This window comes from Malaclemys terrapin, chromosome 1 (genome assembly GCF_027887155.1).
Source record: "Malaclemys terrapin pileata isolate rMalTer1 chromosome 1, rMalTer1.hap1, whole genome shotgun sequence".
Taxonomy (NCBI): domain Eukaryota; kingdom Metazoa; phylum Chordata; order Testudines; family Emydidae; genus Malaclemys; species Malaclemys terrapin.
In genome coordinates, this window is record NC_071505.1 from 16,556,611 (window position 1) to 16,578,428 (window position 21,818).

Consider the following 21,818-nt stretch of genomic DNA (forward strand, 5'->3'; position numbering starts at 1 on the left):
ATTACATTCTGTCTTTTTTCATACAAAAACTGGACTGACAATAATTTAGAGCATAGGCAAGCTAAGATTCAGCCAGCTGGTTTCTAATAAAAATAGACAACTGGTTTGTTGTAATAAAAACCAATCTGATTCTTTATCCATAAATCAAACTGCACTTGAACCATTTCTAAAATTCAAAAAAGATTCTACTTAATTCTCTTTAATTCAATTTTCACACACCACTGCAGTTCCTTCTTTCAGCGAGAAGCAGAAGTACACAAATAACTCGTGGAAAGGTAATTCTGCAGCAGGAAATACTATACACTTTATGAGAAACCACATATTGCAAGTATCAGAGGGGTAGCCGTGTTAATCTGGATCTGTAAAAAGCAACAGCGAGTCCTGTGGCCATAACCAGCCATCTGTGATATGGTAACCTTGCAATATGTGAAAAGCAACAGAGAGTCCTGTGGCACCTTTAAGATTAACAAATGTATTGGAGCATAAGCTTTCATGGGTGAATACCCACTTCGTCAGATGCATATAATGGAAATTTCCAGAGGCAGGTATAAATATGCAGGCAAGAATCAGTCTGGAGATAATGAGGTTAGTTCAAAAAAACTTCAGGACCAGACTCCAAAGAGAAACTGCTGAGCTTCAGTTCATTTGCAAATTTGACACCATCAGCTCAGGATTAAACAAAGACTGTGAATGGCTAGCCAACTAGAGAAGTAGTTTCTCCTCCCTTGGTGTTCCGACCTCAACTTCTAGCAGAGGACCTCACCCTCCCTGATTGAACTAACCTCGTTATCTCCAGACTGATTCTTGCCTGCATATTTATACCTGCCTCTGGAAATTTCCATTACATGCGTCTGACGAAGTGGGTATTCACCCATGAAAGCTTATGCTCCAATACATTTGTTAGTCTTAAAGGTGCCACAGGACTCTCTGTTGCTTTTCACATATTGCAAGGTTACCATATCACAGATGGCTGGTTATTTCACACCTCTACAGTTGGAATCATATCTGAACTGGACCTCAATTCCTTTTGAGATCTGGTCATTACTAATGTATAAGCCTGGTTCTTTCCTACTACACACACAGCAGACATCTCAAGCTTGATTCTTTTCTCACAGCAGTTTACACTGGAGTAACTCCACTGACTTCAGTGAATTTACTTTTGATTTATACCCATGTAAAGGAGACAGTCATGAAGCCTGTTCTCTAAGAAACAAAGTTGTGTAGATGCCTTTTCAATTCAATGTGAGTTGTCTCTGTATTAAATAATAGAATTTTGGCCCACATAATTTAGGATGTGGGTCCACTAATTCCTGGATCTTCAAAGGCACCTAGTGCCTAAATACCTTTGAGGATCTGGGCTTAAATATTTTTTTGCAAGCATAAAACATTAATCATGCAAATCACCCACTGGATTTCAATTAAATGCAGGGATTTATGCAATCAAGATGAAAATATCTGGCAGTGAATTCATAGTAACCTCTATCTTCCATATTTCAAACACTTCTAAAGATAAGCACTGAAATCGCTTTCTCCAGTGTACACAAAACCTTCTTTTCTGAAATGTAAATGTTTGAGTATTAGGTCACTTTCATATTGCAAAATGAGTTGGAACTCTGTAATCATAATCAGTTAACCCCAATCCAGAAGAACAATTAAGACCTACTTCACTTTCAGCATGTGAACAGTCCCATTGATCTAGTGACACTCTCCGTCAACATTAGTGGTACAACTTAGTAACTTCAGGGAATTCAAAGAAGGCCAAACAAAATATGTGAGAGAATGAAGAAACTGAGGAATTCTCAAAGGAGTCTAAGGGAGTTAGGGGCCAAAATTCCATTAAAATCCTTTGAAAACCCCATCCTAAAAGAGCAAAATATGCCTGTTGTGTCCAAGCAGCAAATAAGTTGGATATGCTAGCCAGCTGCAAATACTTGAAGGGTGTCAATATCTGAGAAGGAACGAATTAGTTTTAATGGACCAAAAAAGTAGGTTGGTTTGTTTGCAAGTTTCTAAAATGTTCTAGAGCAGCGGTTCTCAAACTTTAGCAACCCAAGAACTTCCATTTTGATTTATAATTTTTCCTGTACCCCCAACTCCCTCCCCCCACTCAGTCCTAGGCCCTGCCTCCACTCCAGCCCTTCCTCCAAGGCCCCACCTCTTCCTGCCCCTGCTCCACCTCTGCCCCGCCTCTTCCCTGCCTCTTTCCACACACACCCTGAGCGTGCCTCATCTCCACTCCTTCCCCTCCCTCCCAGCGCCTCCTTCATGCCGAGGAACAGCTGTTCTGTGGCATGCAGGAGGCACAGGGAGGGAGGGGGAGGAGTTCAGGGAGGAAGGGGGAGGAGTTAATCAGCAGGGCCTGTGGACCCCCTGAAGTACCTCAACTGGAAGAAGGAATACACTAAATAATCAAATAGGTCTTTTCCGCCTCTAATTTCTCTGTTTCCAAACGCTTAAATAAAAATATTGCTCTTCCCTGAATATATCAAGGTGTCGACCTAGGACTGGAAATGCACAAGATGGACAGTGGATGAGATAACAGCTTCATTCACGACACAATGCTGGTTGTGAGGCCCCTGCCTCATTCCCTGCAGGAGTTAAAAGGTGTGTAATGAATGAGGCAGAGGCTGCAAAGAAGATTTTCTACAGAAATTTCACCAATTCAATTCAACTGGTGCAAGCCTCTGCATAGAGACTTACTGCACTGGTTTAAACATGGCTTATTTATGTACAAGTTGTGCCTGCACATTGCAAGCCATACCAATATAAGCCAGGTTTGAACAGACAGAAAGGCTGGTCTCCACACAGTTTGTGTATTGATTTAAACAGATTGGTTTAGAAACCAATGTAGTTGAACAGATGCAACCCTCTACTGTGGATGCAGTTATACTATTATCAAATTGCTTATAATGGTATATATTATGTCATGGAAAATAACAGTCTTTTGTTAATAATATTTAATGGTTTTTAAACCAATATGGTCAAAGCAGACAACACTGGTTTAGCTAAAGGTCTATTTTGGGTTTGTTTAGGGGGGTGGGGCTTGGTCTCTCCTCTTCTACTTTAGAGTATAAGATCTCTGGGGCAGGGGTCATTTTTTTGTTATGTGTGTGTACAGTGCTAGCACAGTGGGGCTGAAGACTCTATTTGCTATTGCAGTACAAATACAATTTGATTCTTATATATTATGTTCCTTGGTGCAGTGACCTTGTCTTGTCTGTCAAGTACAATGCCCTTTCGTGGTGCTAGATAAGCAACTCCGTTTTTTGGCACTTGTGAGTTGTAACCAAATAATAAGTTTTTTAGCCCAGCTATTCCATTGTCTGTCATACTTTGTGCACAGAGAGTGACCTACCATAGCAAGCACGAGGTTGGCACAAGTATCAAAGGTCTGATTTGGGGTTTGTAAGCGTATACTTAGGTGCCAGCTCCTTAATCAAGTTCACAAAGTCTGTTTTCTCTATGCATGCTCTGCACACTTCTCCCCAGCTCTCCAGGATCTTCTTCAGCTCAGCCACTCTCATCTTGGAGAGATCCACCGAGTTTAAGTCCAGTTTCCTTTCTGCAAAAACAAAGAACGCGAGACATGCTTTAGAGACCACAGGAGAGTTCATATTTGTCCTCAACTCCTCTGTGTTGCCAAAGAAAAAAATTCCAGTTCCTACAAATGTTCCAAAAGTATCTCCTATAACTCAGGTGATAGTTGAGAGAGGGACAAAAAGTTAAATATAAGGGACCCGATCCTCACCTACTGTATATCTGCATAGCTCACATGAAAAACAATAAAATTGCACTGATTTATACCAGCTGAGGATCTGGCCTATCAGATCTGATTCTGATCTCATTAAGACGCATATAAAAGTGGAAACCCCATTGACTTTAATGGCATTACTCCTGATTTACACCAGTGTGAAAACAGGATCAGACCCAACTTTTCTCCTCAAAGTGACCACTTGTATAAGAAGTACATGGTTGTAACTACTGAAAATTGGAGTTTTCAACAAAAATCCATCAATTGTGTTTTTTTTTTCAACCAGTTACAGATTGTTCAATTTTCTTTTTATTGAGGTTTTTTTTCAAAATTTCAATAACATTTTTCAATGATTTTTGCAAAATTTGGAATTGTTTTTTGACCAAATCTGATTAAAAGGACAGATCTTCCTCTATCTACTGAATATCCTACCTTCTGTGGCTCAAAACGAGGTCTATATAAAAAGGATGGTGATTAGATCTTTGAAGGAGTTACAACACAGAGCCTTATGGCCCTCATGTAACAAGACATGGACTCATATAAGGAAATTTGGCAACCATTTTACTGCCTTATTCACCTGACACATGTACCCAGCAGGACCTTTACTACCATTGCTTCATCTGTGGGGGAGGGATAGCTCAGTGGTTTGAGCATTAGCCTGCTAAACCCAGGTTTGTGAGTTCAATCCTTGAGGGGGCCACTTAGGGATCTGGAGCAAAATCAGTACTTAGTCCTGCTAGTGAAGGCAGGGGGCTGGACTCAATGACCTTTCAAGGTCCCTTCCAGTTCTAGGAGATGGGATATCTCCATTAATTTAATATAATACACATAGTGCTATAACTCCTATCTTTGTTTTTAAGGCAAGTAAGAACATTGGTCTGTCCCATTATAGACATTCCTATGGTCCATCTAGCCCAGTATCCTGTCTGACAGTGACCAGTGCCAGATGCTTCAGGGGGGAATGACCAGAAGAGGGCAATTATCAAGTGCTCCATCCCCTGTTATCCAGTCCCAGCTTCTGGCAATCAGAGGCTTAGGGTCACCCAGAGTTGGAGTTGCATCCTTGACCATCTTGTCCAATAGCCATTGATGGACCTATCCCCCATGAACTTATCTCATTCTTTTTTTAACCCAGTTATAGTTTTGGCCTAGACAACATCCCCTGGCAATGAGTTCCACAGGTTGACTGTGCATCGGGTGAAGAAGTACTTCCTTTTGTTTGTTTTAAACCTGCTGCCTATTAATTTTATTGGGTGGTTTGTGGGTTTTGTGAAGGGGTAAATAACACTTCCCTATTCACTTTCTCCACACCATTCATGATATCATAGACTTCTATCTACCCCCTCTTACTCCTCTCTTTTCCAAGCTGAATTGCCCCAGTCTTTTTTTCATCTCACCTCATATGGAAGCTATTCCATACGAATAATCACTTTTGTTGCCCTTAGCTGTACCTCTTCCAATTCTTTTTTTTTTTTTTTTTTTTAAGATCGGGGAACCCGGAACTGCATGCAGTATTCAAGGTATAGGTATACCATGGATTTATACAGTGGCAATATTACCTATCCCTTTCCTAATGGTTCCTAACATTCTGTTAGCTTTCTTGACTACCACTGCACATTGAACAGATGTTTTCAGAGAACTATCCACGATGACTCCAAGATCTTTCTTGAATGGCAACGGTTAATTTAGACCCCCCTCATTTTGTATGTATAGTTAGGATTGTTTTCCAAATGTGCATTATGCACTTATCAGCATTGAACTTCATCTGCCATTTTGTTGCCCAATCACCCAGTTTAGGGAGATCCCTTTGTAACTCTTTGCAGTCAGTTTTATCTTGAGTAACTTTCTATTATCTGCAAATTTTGCCATCTCACTGTTCACCCCCTTTTCCAGATCATTTATGAGTATGTTGAACAGCACAGCATTTCACTTCTATCTGGAGAGAGACCGCTGGTGAGCAGTTTGAAGTTCTCTGAGGAGGAAGATGAGTCATGAACGTCCTTTTAAAAATAAAATCAAAACCCTTTAAAAAAAATTGGTGATCATTTTACGCTTTTAGAATTTTCAACCATTTTCAACTTCATAATAAAAAGACATTGTGCCTTTGGAGACGATGAAACAGCTCCCATAACCGCGCAGGGGAAAGAATTGGGCCTGATAAATGGCCAGCTTCTCAACAGTAGCCCTTATTCTGCATAGAAACCTTCACAGTTGGAACTGGCAAAGCTAGACAACACTGCTCACTGATGCCAACAGCAGGACTCATGCTGCTTTCCGTGGGCTTTGCATGACGCCCTAAGGACTCTGAGCTTTAGCAACATATTAGTGCGGCGGACGTTGGGTCAGAGTAACTCTCGCGGGAGGGGAGGGGGAACAGGACATTTCAGTGTCCTAAAGGCAGGATGGAAATACTGGCTGAATTGGGTAGAGAGAATGGAAGAAGGTGCATTTTCATGAGTTAGTCATTTCCTTGGCCATTCCTCACCACCACTCTGTGGCTTGGCATCCAGTAGTGAAGACTTTATTTTAAATGGTTTGTTAAATGGTTTGGGCAGGCTGATTCCTTGTGGAACTGGCTTAGCAGAGCTCACTTCCTAAGCTTCTTAAGCCCTGCCTGGCATCCATTCCAATTCCTGCATAAAAATTGCTTGCAAATATACCCAAGCGTGCCATGTGAGTGGTTCTGCTCAGCTGGACAACAGGATGCCTTTGCCTCTGGTTAGAGACATTAAAACACAAATGAAGGATAACAGGCATGGGGTCAGCACCCTGCCAGTTCTTCAAATTGAAGGTGACTTGCGAAGGAAAGGACCAAAGGGGTTGTGCTTTGTTTCTGCTTCTTCCTTGTGCATACTGGCCTGAAAGGGTTTTTAATACACACATAAATTACATGGATTTTTTTTCTTGCTTGTTTTTTACATTATACATTTAGTTTTATCACAGAAAACTACATGGACAAGTGGAAAGAAGTAAGTATTCAACATCAGTTACACAAAGGAAATACAGCCTAACTGAAGAGAGAGAAGAGAGGTTTTTTAATTCACCATGTTTAAAATGATTTGTTTTTTGTTAACAGCTACTTACCTCAAACACATGAACCTCTCTTTAAAGAGTTCAACACAACTGCCCCTTCATGTAAGGGCTGAGAGAGTGCCCACCCACATACCTAAGCCAGCCAAAGAGTCCTCCAGCAAAAATAGTAAAGACAAGACTTAATGCGCCTGATATTTCTAATTGGGGGAGGGCATTTCTGGCCTAATTTTGGAGAAGCAAAAAGAGTACAAACCTATTTATTTTCCTTTCTACATCCCACTTGACAATGAATAGAGATGTGGTATGTAGGCAGGAGCCAATGGGAATACATGGGGATAACTAGGTACAGAATGTAACTAGATCTCTAGGCCCCCCCAGTTTGCTCCAGACTCTGGCCCTACCATATTTGAGCTCACAGATCTGAATGTCATTCTTCTTCAGTTTCTCACATATCTTCGACACAGGCACATGAGCACTCATTGGGCGGCTGACCGCGCTGATGATCTTCGTGGCTGCATCGCTTGTTGCCCCAATGTAATAACACTGAAACAAGCAGGATACATCATCAGCATTAAGACAAAACGGGGAGTGGCGCCTGCCAACTGCTGAGGGGTTCATATGAAGTACTGTATACCTCCAATTCCCATTGAAGTTGATGGGATTTGAGGACGCTTAGCACCCTGAAGGATTGTACCCTAAAACTCGACTTCTACCACTTCCTCTTTTGACAGAAGGACCTTCCCCAGGGTGGTGTGTTAAATTAATGCTTTGTTATGCTTGGTGGAATGTTGGGATATTGAGGTCTGACACATCTCACAGAAAATGAGGTGTGTTTGTGTTAGATACACCTTATATATGAGGCAGCTTGGAAACTGTTATTGTGCAAAAAAACAGATTTGTGCAAAGAACAGATTCCTCTTACTGATTACTATTTTGTACAAAGTATTGTTATTAAATAAGCCATTGAAAATATGAAATTCTGTCCCCAGGACATGAATTATATCACTCTGTTAACTCAATAAATCATAATTTGTTACCAATGGGACATTTCCATCTTATCATAACACCTTCTAGAATGGGGTGCATCTGATGGAAAACAATGGCCCATTTTTGTTACGTCTTTCAATAGGCAGAGAGCAAACCGATACTTCCAACCAGAAGGATCTTTGTTTTGTATTAGGGTCAGATTTTGCCTCCCTTACTCATGTTGAATAGTCTCACTGAGGAAAATGGGACTACTTGGCGTATGGGGTACTATTCAGCATGAGAATGGTTAGGCAGTTGGTGTGCTGAGGCCACTGCCCATCACACTGACCAAGACTGATTTGTTGCTTCCTTGTGCTCCCCCATCTGTCTGTCTGTATCCACTTGTTGTCTCTTGTCTTACATTTAGACCGTAGACTCTTTGGGGCGGGGACAGTCTTTTTGTTCAGGGTTTGTACGGTACCAAGCACAATGGGGTCCTGGTCCATGACATGCTCCTACGCAGTGTTGATACCACAGTAATACAAACAATAACAAAACTTGGCTCTAGGAGCCTAACAAAACAAGAGAGGACATAGTGACGTCAGTGTGTGTGTGTCATTTAACAGTCTTCAAGGAACTGAAAACAAAATGGCTGCCAGTCTTTGCAAACAACAGTCCTTAAAGATTTAAAGTGGCAGAATACAGACCACCCATGCATAACAAAGCTAAAGACACCACAGCTGTCATTGGGACTGTCACTAGCTTAAAGCCAGGCTGGTGAGGTGCTGAATAACACTGCAGCATTGTGCCCTCCCAGAAGCTCTTCCCTATGGGGCTCAGTGATTCCTCTCCCAATCCTTATCATCACTTGGCGGCTTAGCAGAGCAGGAAGAAGAATGAAGGGCATTTTTTCTCCCCAGTGAACACTGGGAAACAGCTGAAAAGCCTCTGAATTGTGAGGGACTCAGCATTAAGGCATGGCAGGAGAACTTGGCATTAACAACTAACATAACATTACAGCAGTTAGATACTGCAGTAGGCTTCAGCCAGCCCCAGTCTCTTCTGCAGTCCAGAGGCCCCCACTTCCAAAATGGAGGGTGGCCTAATGGCCTTTGGTCTCTGCAGCCTCAGCCCACATCCTGGCACAATGACAGCTCTTCTACTTACTCAAGACTGTGCAGGTCACAGCACAATAATACAGAGACGCACCTACCACAGGCTTGAAAAATGTGTTGTGCCCATCCAACTGTAGGGTGTAGGCTTTTGATTAGTGTCTTAATAATGTGGACCCTTATACATCTGAAATTAAACAGAAACCTTCAAACTTATTTTATGTAAGTTAGCAGTTGGTAATAATTTTCAGCCACTGTTGATGTAGCTGGATTTGAACCAGTGACCTACTGGTCAATACTAAATAACAGTGCAGATGAACCAATATTATTTTATCAAAGAACCAATTAATCAGTATTTTTTTTATAAAGCATCATGAACTTAAAGACAAAAGAGACTAGTACCAAACGGTGTTCTTTTCCTTTTGTATCCAGGCAGCTGTTAACCAGTTCTTTCTCTATGGTGGCCACGGTGAAGTCAGAATGTTTTTCTTTTAATGAGTTGTAAAATCTGTCCAAAAATCCTTTACACACTGTAATAAGAAAATAAAATATATAAGCCACCCAGTAGGATCTAGCAAAGCTTAAGGAATTTTAATAACTTGGCTAAAAACAGGGATCCATTAGCACTTCATAAAAACAGAAAATGACAGATTTTAACAAATGAAGAATTTAAAAAAAACAAACAAAGGTTTATTTCAGCCTTTTAGCTCCCAGTATTGCCAACAACAGCTTTATATGTAGGAATGGAATTCGTCCTGTCAGCTCCGGATGTCTACCCCGGCCTTAAGTCTTCTATTATAACAGGAGATCAGAATACATCAGCATTTTGATCTTGGTTCAATTAAGCTAATCTCAACTAGAAAATTTAATTGTGTTTAATCACCATTTAAAAAAAAAATCAGTTTAGGTGAGACGATACTGCCCATGACTGGCCAGGGAAGACAAGGAAAGGTTGTTGTGTTCTGTCCATTTTAAATACGCATCTGGCCCCCATTACCATGGTATCTGATTGCCTCAGTCTTTAATGCATTTATTCTCCCAACACCTCTGAGCTCTGTAAGTGTTGTTATCCCTATTTTATGGATGGGGAACTGAGGCACAGAAAAACTAAATGACTTGTGTAAGGTCAGACAGGAAATCTATATGACAGAACATGAATTTGAACCTGGGCCTCCTGGCTAGCACCCTAACCACAGTAGCGTAGCTAGTGGGGTGCAGAGGAAGCAGCTGCTTCCCCTCAGCACATTTTCCCCAAAGCCGCGCCTTTCCAAAAGTGGCTGGAGGAGTGAGGGGGGGCACAGGCTGGTTTCGCTGCACTCCGCCCGGAGCTTTGGCCAGGGAGCGGGTCCGGGGGTCTGGCCGCGCTCCGCCTGGGGCTCCGGCTGGGGGAGCGGCTCCAGGGGTTTCTCTGTGCTCCGCCCGGGGCTCTGGTTGGGGGAGTGGGTCCGGGGGTCTGGCCACACTGCGGCAGGCGCCGCAATCGAGGGAGCAGGGTCTGACGCTTCGGCCGGGAGAGCGGGGCAGGGGGGTTGGCCGCGCTCCGCCAGGCACCCCGGCCAGGGGAGTGGATCCAGGGTTTCTCTGCGCTCCGCCCAGGGCTCTGGCTGGGGGAGCAGGTCCGGGGGTCTCGCGGTGCTCCGGCCGACGCTGCAACTGGGGCAGGGAGCGGAGTCCGGCGCTGCGGCCGGGAGAGCGGGTCCGGAGGTTTCACTCTGTTCTCCCGGGGCTCCGGACGAGAGAGCGAGGGGGACGCGGCATGCGGCCCGAAGCGCGGCCGGCAGCCGTGGCTGGAGGAGCGGGGGGGGGGGGGGCACAGGCTGGTGGCCGGCAGCCATGGGGGGGGCTTCCCCCCTCCCGCTGCAGCCTGTCAGCGCGACCCGCCCACAGCCAGGCTCCGCCAGCAGCCCCGGGCAGGGCAGCGCCCCTGGGCTGAGCGGGCGAGCCGGGCTGCAGCTCGCTCGGACCGCACCTGGCGGGGCTCGCTGCCTTCTGCCCCCACCCTGCAAGGGGTAGCGCCAGCTCTGAGCCTGGGCTGGCACTGCAGGCGGCGAGCCCCTCCGAGGCAGTGACAGTGGGGTTTGTTCTCTGCTGCTGGCTGGGCTGGGCCTAGCAGCCGGGCCCCGGAAAGAAGCAGCAGAAGGGCAGGCAGCAGACTCCCAGGCTCTCCCAGTCCCGGGGGCAGCTCCAGCCCCCTCTGCACAGAGAGTCCCGGGGACCCCAGTCCACGCCCATCCCCGGTAACCCCTCCCCAAGCTCCATACCCCGTGTACCCCTCCCATGTACCCCGTTCCCCTGCCTTTCCCTCCTCTTCACCTCTCCTCGTACCCCCGTTCTCTGCCACCCTCCCTACATCCTCCCCTCCAGCTCCCCTCAAGTCAAACCCCATGTCCCCCTCCCTCCACATCTTCCCCTTCACCTCCCCTCGTACCCCTGTCCTCTGCCACCCTCCCTCCACATCCTCCCCTTCACCTCCCCTCAAACCCACTGTCCCCTGCTACCCTCCCTCTACATCCCTCCCCTCCATCTCCCCACAAACTCCCTGTCCTCTGCCAGTCTCCCTCTACAGCCATGGGGGGGCAGCGTGGCCGGAGGAGCAAGGGGGGGGGCGCAGCATGGCCACAGTGTGGCCGGAGGAGCCAGCCAAGGGCAGGGTGGGGCGGCAGTGCTCAGATGGGAGCTGCAGCAACAAGGGAGCAAGAAGGAGACGGTCACGGGACAGCAGGATGACCTCAACATCCAAGCCAACAACCACCTCCTGGAACAAATGGAGGAAATTAGAGGACTGAGATTGATGGTCCAGAAGAGGGCAGAGAGGTGTGATGAGCACACAAGCTTGGTGACTGCTGACCAGAAAGCTTATATTCCCACAGGTGAATGCAGTAAGGATTCAAGAACCTGGGAAGATGGTATAAGTGTGTGGATTCACTACCCAGTGACAGATTTAGTAACAACAGCCACTAATACAGAGATTGTGTCGACTATAGAGGCTGCTGTGAGGGCCGTAGCCTTTACAGCTACTCAACAAACCCAACCCCTACTGGAATGGAGAAAAGTAGAAGACAGGGTCAAAGAGGAAGTCATGGCTCAATTCAATATCCTACAGGCCCAAAGGGTTGAGGACTTGCAAGAACTCGAAGACAGGTGCTCCTCAAGACAGGATGTGAGCTCAAGCTATACAGTGGGAACAGGACTTGGCCAGAATTGAAAAAAAGAGATTTGGGAACAAGTGTTTGATGCTGCAGAAGGAGCAGACTAAGCTCCAGAACTTGCTTCAGGTCCAACTTGCTTCAGGTCCAGCATGGATAAAGGTAAAGAACTGGAGAGCCTGAAGGAGTCATCCTCATGTAACATTGACAGACCCCAGTTGTTGTTGGGCAGGACTGAACCTGGGACCTTTGGAGCTTAATGCATGAGCTAAAAGTCATGGGGCTCTTAGCTAAGGCTGTAGCAGACTCATTAATCTCTGAGTGGACTCGCTGCCACTAGAGGGGACAGAACACCACACCCAGGAGGTGTGTGGTTACACTTAGAAAAGAGTTGTAGTGGTTGCACCCTGAGACAGTTGAAATTAAGAGCTGCCTTGCCCTAGCTCAGATGATACAGGAACACAACAAGGCTGCAAGGCAAGGCCACAGCCAGACCCCAGCTAAAAAGAGCTCTCCCCAGGAGGAAAAAGGAAGATTAAAAATGATCCTAACATACTGAATGACATCCAGTACTTGGTCCTGCTAGTGAAGGCAGGGGGCTGGACTCAATGACCTTTCAAGGTCCCTTCCAGTTCTAGGAGATAGGATATCTCCATTAATTTATTTATTTATTATTTATTATCCATGCAACAGTGTGGTTACAGAAAGAACAACAGCAGGTGCTACTAAGCCAGATACTAAAAGCTGTGGGCAAAACAGTACAGAAGTCCTGCTGAATCTGGATAAAGATATCCTTAACCAGCCACTGGCAAAGTGACCTAAGACCTGAGAAGAAGACAAGGCTCGTTTAGAAGCCCAAGCAAAGGACTGATTTTAAAGGCCCTAGAGCTGCAACTGAAGACCCCGGCAAGGGCAGACAGTTTGTTGGGCTTTTTGCTATCCCAGAAGGGGTTCCTTTTTGACTGTGTGACCTGACCAGAGAGCCAAGCCACTGAAGACCCACCAAGAAAGGTCAGCAACATACAGGGGTCTCCAGTCGCAGAAAAAGGCCTGCAATACTGCATGCAGCAACAGGAGGCACTCGAGGAGCGTCCCTGTTACAATTTCCCATAACCCATCTTGGAGCTATGTCATTAACACAATACTTTTGCATTCATACAGGTCCTTCCAGCCAAGGGTCTCAAAATGCTTCATACACATTAATTAATTAAGCCTCACAACACTTCTTTGACATGTTATTAGCACCATTTAATAGGTGTGGAAACTGGGGCCCAGAGAGGTGAAAGGCCAAGGTTTTCAAACCTTGCCATCTGCTGCTGGGCACCTAAATCCAGATTGTAATACTGCATGCAGATAACGTAAACTGAACATGCATTTAAAGGGGCCGATTTCCCCCCTCATTTCATGAGTTACAAATATTTGAACTTGCAGAGTATGTCCTGGCATCACGAGTTACTACCCTGGAGGAAATTCCAGTAGAAAATGTTCAGTGGGTTCCTCTAGTTCCAGTTGTTAACTAGGGATCCAGTTCAGCAAAGCACCCCTATTCAGTAAAGCACTTGCTTAAAGTTCAGTGTATGCTTAAATGCTTTGCTGAGCTGGGGTATAGGTTTGGAACAGAGCAATCCGTCTTTTAGGTCCTGGGGCAGTTGATCCAGTTGAACTACCAGAGGCCAGCAGAATCTGCCAGTGACTACTTGAATGATTTTAATGGAGTCTATTGAAGTTTCCAGTAGGGTAATCTGGGGAACATGCTGCTTATTTGTTCTTTTGTTTTATTAATGTGGAGTGCAGGTGTAATTTTATTTGCATCATCCTGGTATCTGCCCCTGAGGATAATCCAATGTGTGCATGAATATGATGATTTGCTACAAACGTTTTTTTTTTTAAATGGTAATTTGTCCAAAGGTCTCAAGTCTAGCTATAAAGTATGGAAATATGGACGATAACCTGGTGGCCTTGTGTAGTTAGCCATGTGCGCTCTTTCCAAAGTGAAGAATTAGGCAGGGAATTGCTGACTGAATGGAGCAAGAGAAGGGATTTAGCAAGTCATTGATTATTTTATTCAGTTCAGTGCTGTTTACAAGCAAACAAAATCAGTTGGATTCACTGGTCAATTATCCCAGGATTGTTCGGTGCAGGAAAGCAGCTTTGTCTAGGGGACAGTCATTTAATGACTCTTGTTGCAGGTCTGGATTTTGGTTGTCTCAGGCTGTCAGACAATAGAATTTTTCCATCTCAGTGACTAAAACTTGTGACTCAGTGTATTATAAAGGAGGTGTGGTTACCACTTACCAGGCTATCCATGTCCTTTCAAGGAAAAAGAAGAAAAGCAACAACTCAACTCTTGGACAACAGCAAAGGGAATTTTATAGGTGTTTGTTATGTAAAAACCCTAACAAAAAGCCCAGTGATGTTGGTTAATAAACCCTTTGGCACCAAGCTTTGCCAATGCTTAAAACTTTACTGCAAAATCACCAATCTGCCAAACAGTCTCCAAGCTGCAAAAGACTTATCGGGTGGTAATTGTATGATATGTTCATGCCACCTACAGGAAATAACACATCCCTTCAAGAGATTTTGCTTGTAAAGCTTTGCATTAATCCTTTTTTTTTTTTTATTGCTGTTGTGCAAGATTGATGATCTAGTATCATTGGACACCCCGCTCATAAAAAAAATCCTATTCAAGTTATCGTTAATTAACCAAAACATTTAATGCATCTAATTCACTAATGGCAGATTTTATAAAGTATTTAATAGTCACTTTCCCCTCTCTGTGTCCCAGTTACCTCAACTGTGAAATAGGGATAATGATAATGACTTCCTTTGTAACGCGCTTTGAGATCTATTGATGAAAAGCTCTATGTAATATTGTTATTATACCTTACAACTATATCACATTTTTCATCCAAAGTGCTCTGAGAATTATCACTCCACTGAAATCCAACTCTGGGGAGCAGCAGTTTAACATACACACTACACAACAGTTTAGGACAGGAAATGAAGAATACCCCTGTGTCCATCTGAAACTGAAGAAAGTATTCTGACATAGGCAGAATGTAGCTACACTGTATGGAATTTAGCTAGGGGGTGGGGAGAGGTTAATAGCCCTAATTTTATAAAAACTTCCATGAGAACTTTCATGATCACAAGTGATCAGAACCTCAGTTTTACATCTCTTCAAAAAGCCAGCACCTCCAGTAGCACGATGCTCCTAATAACACAGTGAGGAATTTGGTTCTGTACTAACTCAGAGGGGAAAGGTTTCAGAGTGGTAGCCGTGTTAGTGTGTATCAGCAAAAAGAACAGGAATACTTGTGGCACCTTAGAGACTAACAAATGTATTTGAGCATAAGCTTTCGTGGGCTAAAACCCATTTCATTGGATGCATGCAGTGGAAAAAACAGTAGGGAGATATATATACACAGAGGGCATGAAAAAATGGGTGTTGTCATACTAACTATAATGAGAGTAATTAGTTAAGGTGGGCTATTATCAGCAGGAGGAAAAAAAAAACTTTTGTAGTGATAATCAGGATGGCCCATTTCCAACAGTTGATTTTACTCTTGTTATAGTTAGTATGGCAACACCCATTTTTTCATGTCGTGTGTGTGTGTGTGTGTGTGTGTGTGTGTGTGTGTGTGTGTGTATATATATAGATATATCTATCTTCCTATTGTATTTTCCACTGCATGCATCTGATGAAGTGGGCTTTAGCCCACAAAAGCTTATGCCCAAATAAATGTTAGTCTCTAAGGTGCCACAAGGATTCCTCGTTCTTTTTTCAGAGGGGAAAGTGCCACCTACTGGTTCACCAACACCATTTCCTGCAACATCTGGATTTACCCTGGGGGTTTCTTAAGTATTGACTCAGTTTGCCCCTGCTTACCTCCTGGGATCTGACAAGAGCACAGACCGTGATGATACAGCTGTCATCCACAGCCTCCTACAAGCTTAATTTTCCAGGAATTAAGGCAGCACATGCAAAAGATAATTAAAAGGGGTTCTTTTACCCCCCCAGGGACATTTTAGAGCATATATTATTTACTGAGCACCAGCAGCATGCTGGGGAGTAGTACAGTCAAAGGTAAATTCAGGTAAATTGAGTTTACCTGCCTTTCATTTGGGGAATATGGCGTTTAGGTTAGATTAGTTTGCCCGCTTCTTTTTTTACCACTACACCACTGATGCTGGGCACTGCATACATGTCTTTGCTTCCTAGCTAAATATCTAACAGATGTTTCTGCTTGTTTTTATCACTGTGATTTTACTACAGGTACAGGCCAGCCTGCTGAAATCCGAGGGGGAGCTCTTTGAATCTCAGCATTTCAGGCTGAGCCTGGGCTTTCAGTGCAGTAGTAGCTTGGATTCCTACAGTAGAGGAGCTCACGGTGTGCTAACAGTGCATCTCGCTGGCAGGTCTGGCCTTGAATGTGTGGAGCGCCAATGTGCCAGATGGGAAGAATCATGCCATAGGTTGCCTCCCACTCCTGGGAGGGGGACTGGAGATTATGCAGGTCTGTGGTGACTTGTGTGATCTCCCCCACAGGTCTAGCTACTGAGGAAGGAAACAGGTCTGCAAGCTGCAGACTGGGAAATGTTTGCTTTGCTCAGTACCTGCCACCAGTAGTTTGGCCGTCTGAGGAGTTGAACTAACAGATTTCAGCAGAACTCTTGGCTAAAACTCTACCTCCCTGAAATTCAGTGTGAGATCTCTCTAGACTTAAAAAGAAGAACAGGAGTACTTGTGGCACCTTAGAGACTAACAAATTTATTAGAGCATAAGCTTTCGTGGACTACAGCCCACTTCTTCGGATGCATATAGAATGGAACATATATTGAGGAGATATATATGCACACATACAGAGAGCATAAACAGGTGGGAGTTGTCTTACCAACTCTGAGAGGCCAATTAATTAAGAGAAAAAACAATTTTTTTGTTGTTTTTTTTTGTTGTTTTTTTTCTCTTAATTAATTGGCCTCTCAGAGTTGGTAAGACAACTCCCACCTGTTTATGCTCTCTGTATGTGTGCATATATATCTCCTCAATATATGTTCCATTCTATATGCATCCGAAGAAGTGGGCTGTAGTCCACGAAAGCTTATGCTCTAATAAATTTGTTAGTCTCTAAGGTGCCACAAGTACTCCTGTTCTTCTTTTTGCGGATACAGACTAACACGGCTGTTACTCTGAAACCTGTCTCTAGACTTAAAGGAAATTGAATGTCTCTGTTCAGAGACACATGTGACTCCTTCATTATAGTATCTGAACATCTTCTAATAGGGTGACCAAATAGCAAGGGTGAAAAATCGGGACACAGGGTGGCGGCGGGGGGGGTAATAGGCACCTATATAAGAAAAAGCCCCAAATATCAAGACTGACTCTATAAAATCGGGACATCTGGTCACCGTATTTTCCAACTATTTATGAATTTTAGTTCACAAAACCCTATGACAGAGGGAAGTACTACTGTGTCCATTTTACAAAGGGGAAACTGAATCTTAGGGTCTGACTATGCTGCACTGGGGAGGTAAGATTGCAGCAGGGGTAGACATACCTGAGCCTGCTTTGATTGAATAACAAGAGCAGTGAAGCCACTGCAGCACAAGCTGTATGAGCCCACCCGGGACCCTGGTGACTCTAGCAGCTAGTCCGCACTGCTGCAGTTTCACTGCTTGGTATCCAAGCCAACTTGAGTAACAACAGCAGTGAAGCCATGGCAGCATGGCCTAGCCCCACCCACCCAGGACCCCTGGTACATTCGTGAGCAGCTGCTGCACGTGCTGCCCCACAGTTCCACTGCTATTGTCACTCGTGCTAGCTTTGATCTAGCTAGCTTGGGTCTGCCTACATGTGCTGCAATCACACCTCCAGTTGCAGTGTGGACATACCCAGCGAGTGACTTGTCATGGGCATGTAGGAAGTCTGTAGCAGAGCCAGGAATTTAACCCAGATCTTCTGAGTCCCAATCCAATGCTCTCCTGACCGTCCCTTCTCCCCCAGACAGGGGAATGGACACCTTTAAGCCTTTAATACACTTACAATACATTGCTATTGCAAGCTGGGCATCTCTCCCACTTTCCTTATTTAAATGTAACTACTTGCTAGCTGCCCCATGTGCCAGGTAAGTCCCAGGATCAGGGCAGCTCCAGAGCTGCCCATGCACCTTCTGAAGTACTAACTTGTCAATGGAATGGCAGCACTGAGAAGTCTGTCACTGTGCTCTACTACAGTAGCCCGGAGATTAAAGTAATGGTGCGCCACTTTCTTGTTGAAAGTAAAATGTTTAAAAGAATGTTTTGCCTATGCTACTGTTATCATCTCAGATGGTTAAAGACAAAAGAATTCTTAAAATTCCATTTACTTTTCACCAGTTATGGTACTTGTAGCTTTTTAGTCCATTTGGATTGTGAAATTAGATTGCTTAATTTCACTTCCTGGTTGGCATGCATTAGCACCATGCTATTATCACACTGCAGTGTAACACTTAAGATCTTGATCCTGAAACCTGCTCCACATGGGCAAACCCCTGGGCTTCTGGGGAACCACACTGGCTTGGGCCTTTGCATGGGAATGGTTTGCAGGATCAGGGCCTCAATTCTCGTGTACTAATACAATGCTCCATTTTGGGCTCATGGTAATTGAGGTTTTCATTTTTAAAGTGTTTAGAGCATAAAACATTTATATTTATTTTACAATTTGGATTTTGTTTAAAAAAGATTCAAACGGGCCTAAAATTTTTAGTTGACACATTCCATTTAAATCAAGCGTGTTCTAAAACATCACACACATACATAGGCTCTGGGGAGCTATATTTGTTTTCGGTTGCCGAACAGTACTGGCGTGTCACCATGTCCATCTTACTGCAAGAAGAAAAGCTGATAGAAAAAGATTTTGCGTGCATCATATCAACATTCATCTACTGTTTATGTACAGATTGTGTGTACATTTAGCATACAGGACCTAGAGAAAACAAGGGGCTGTACAGTGAGAGATAAGAGCTTTTAAAGAAAATTCACACCACCACAGATGGTAGGTTAGAAAATTTTATTTACACATTATTGTACATCTGTGGCAGAGATGAGCCACAGTTTCATAAGCTACAAGCAAGGAGAGACATGATGGCAAAATGGTGTGACTTGAGTCAAATTTTTGCCATCGTTACACAAAGAATTTCACTTAACTGGGTGGAGGGGTTATTTTTACGATTGTCAACGACAGTCCCAACTGCGCGCCAATTTCAACTTTTGCAACCTTGTGCACATACCAGTCTTGACCCCCTTGTCCTCTTTTCCCACACTACCTCTTTATGCTCAAAATGCTCTTTGTCAACCCCTCCTTAAGACTCCCTTCTACAAGCCATTAACTAACATAATGGGGAGGGAGGAGGCATGAAGAAAACTTTCACTGTATGTTTTATCCCTCTGCCCTACCCTTCACCTGTTGCTTGACCGCTAGATTGTGAGTTCTTAGAAGCAGAGACTATGTCTTGTATATTTGCACAGTGATTAGCATATTTATGGGGTTCATTATACATAGTATTTGTAACATTAAGTATTTTCTACAGCCTTTCACACTGATCCCATTAAATCAAGCAGATACACAACCTGGTGTAACGGACAGAGCCACACGGATCCAGGCAGAGATGCCTAAAAGGTGGCCAATATTTTGTTTTATTTATTCTATTTCTCCATCAATGGCCAAGTATAACAGGCCAGAGCAACCAATGCTTATAAAAAAGCCCTCTAATAAATGGAAATTGCATGAAATTGCAGCCTTAATTTTGACAACTGAATTCCAACCTCAATTTCTACCTGTGACGCATGACCAGAAAGGGTTAAGCATCATGCAGGATGAATGAATCAAATTCAACCCTTAAAAACATATATATTGGTAGAGGTCAATAATGTAATCAAACAGTCCCTGTCTATGCTGTATTCTGTTAATTCAGAGATCAAAAGAACATTTTAGCATTAAATGAACTGTAAACATGGGATATCATTGTATTCATCTCTCTTTGAAACGTATAGCCAATCATCTGCGAATGGTGGGAAAACAGGTAATTGCCTTATGTTAATTTGTGTAGCTAAGTACAGGTGATGGACCCACTTCAAAGTTGCCCTGATTGCCTATTGTAAGCCAAGGGACTCCGACCTAGCAAAGAAGGCCTGAAATTGTATAAAAGATCCTTGGTCCTGATCCTGTCATCTCATATCTACTTAAGCTTCATCAGGGGAAGTTTGAGTTGCAAGACTGAGATCCCAGTTAAACTGGAACACTCTGGATATGATATTGGACTATAATCTATGGACTACATTCTAAAAGAACTCTTTGCAACTACAAAGCTCACCATCTCTGCTATGAATCTGAACCTCAAGAATTGAACTCATGTCTGTATGTACATTGATCTTTTAACCATACTCTCTCCCCTTTCTTTTTTGATAAATTTTAGTTCATAAGAATTGACTGGGAGGTAATGTGTCCAATCCTTTGGGATTGGTAGAAACTTTTTTATATGATGAAATAAGATTTTCAGAAATCATCATACCTGACTTGAGTGTCTAGGTGGATGCCTGAGGCTGGGTTACTTTAAGGGGACTGTGTTGCTGACTTCTGAGTAATCAGTGAGGTATAATGGAAGCTGCTTTGTGGTGGCTTGGTAAGTCTAAGTATTGGAATATCCATCAGCTTTGGGGATTGCCTGCCCCATTCTTTGCAGTTCACCCTAATTTAGTGACCTCAGCAGACTCCCTTGGGATCGCGGTCACTACCATTTGTCAGTAACATTGAAGTATAATTAACTATGTAAGCAGCATTCAAAATCCCTGCTCTAGAGCAACAGGAGCGAAGACAAGGGACCATTGTGTAAGACACCAGTCTGCCACGTCTGACCTGATTTCCAAAGTTGCTGAGCGAGCACAGATAGCTCCCACTTTACTTTCATGAAAAGAACAGGAGTACTTCTGGCACCTTAGAGACTAACAAATTTATTAGAGCATTTCGTGGGCTGTAGTCCACGAAAGCTTATGCTCTAATAAATTTGTTAGTCTCTAAGGTGCCACAAGTACTCCTGTTCTTTTTGCGGATACAGACTAACACGGCTTCTACTCTGAAACCTTTACTTTCATGGGATCTTTGGCTAAGCACTTCCAAAAATCAAGTGAGTAGGAGCCAGGCAGCGTAGCCCACCCCATAACCTCTTTAACACTAGCCTGACTTCTCAGATTCAAACCAGGGGAGGCAAATCTGCATCAGGGGAGCTGGGAGGAATCAATGTTTGCAAAGCACTTTGAAGAGGCCGGGGGGGAGGGAGGCTGGGCCATGCATGGGGTTGCATTTTCCACTGTGGATTAACCAGTTCGGGGGGCTCACACACGGATAATGATTGTTATATTGTTAATGAAATGCCATTAGGAACAAGGCGCAGCGTCTGCGCAGCCACGCAGAGGCGAGCAGCCATGGGGATGCAGCTATTTATAGCACGGGGGCGATGCACAGGGCAGCAGCACACGGTGCAGCAAGGCAAGCGGCCCCCAGTCTCCCTGCCCGCTCACCTTCGCACTGAGCTTCATGTCCCCACGGGGCAAGGGCGGCAGCGAGCCAGGGGCCCGTGCACAGGAGCGCTAGGGCCAGACCTGCACAGGGGCTGCGCACAGCGCGTGCGGGCTGCCGCTGCATGGTGCTGGCACGAGACGAGACCCGGCCGAATGACCCCGCCCCATTCTCTCCTCCCGGGCGGGGCTGCCAGGAGGAAAAAAGTGCCTGGGTTGCTATGCTCGGTGACGACGAACACCGCTCGATTTTTCATT

General features: G+C 44.3%; 1 protein-coding gene across 3 annotated transcripts in view; it reads right to left on the reverse strand.

The window, feature by feature from the left end:
* Positions 1-21,687, reverse strand: part of CDNF (cerebral dopamine neurotrophic factor) — a 44,196-nt gene extending 22,509 nt beyond the window's left edge. For all 3 annotated transcript variants that reach the window (XM_054016815.1, XM_054016825.1, XM_054016806.1), the window contains exons 1-4: positions 21,564-21,687; positions 9,265-9,392; positions 7,186-7,327; positions 3,356-3,562 (exon numbers count right to left, since the gene is read on the reverse strand). In XM_054016815.1, coding sequence (XP_053872790.1) covers positions 3,384-3,562; positions 7,186-7,327; positions 9,265-9,392; positions 21,564-21,687 — 573 coding nt within the window. In that variant the 3' untranslated portion in view covers positions 3,356-3,383. The remainder of the gene's footprint in view (positions 1-3,355; positions 3,563-7,185; positions 7,328-9,264; positions 9,393-21,563) is intronic.
* Positions 21,688-21,818: the final 131 nt, after the last annotated feature.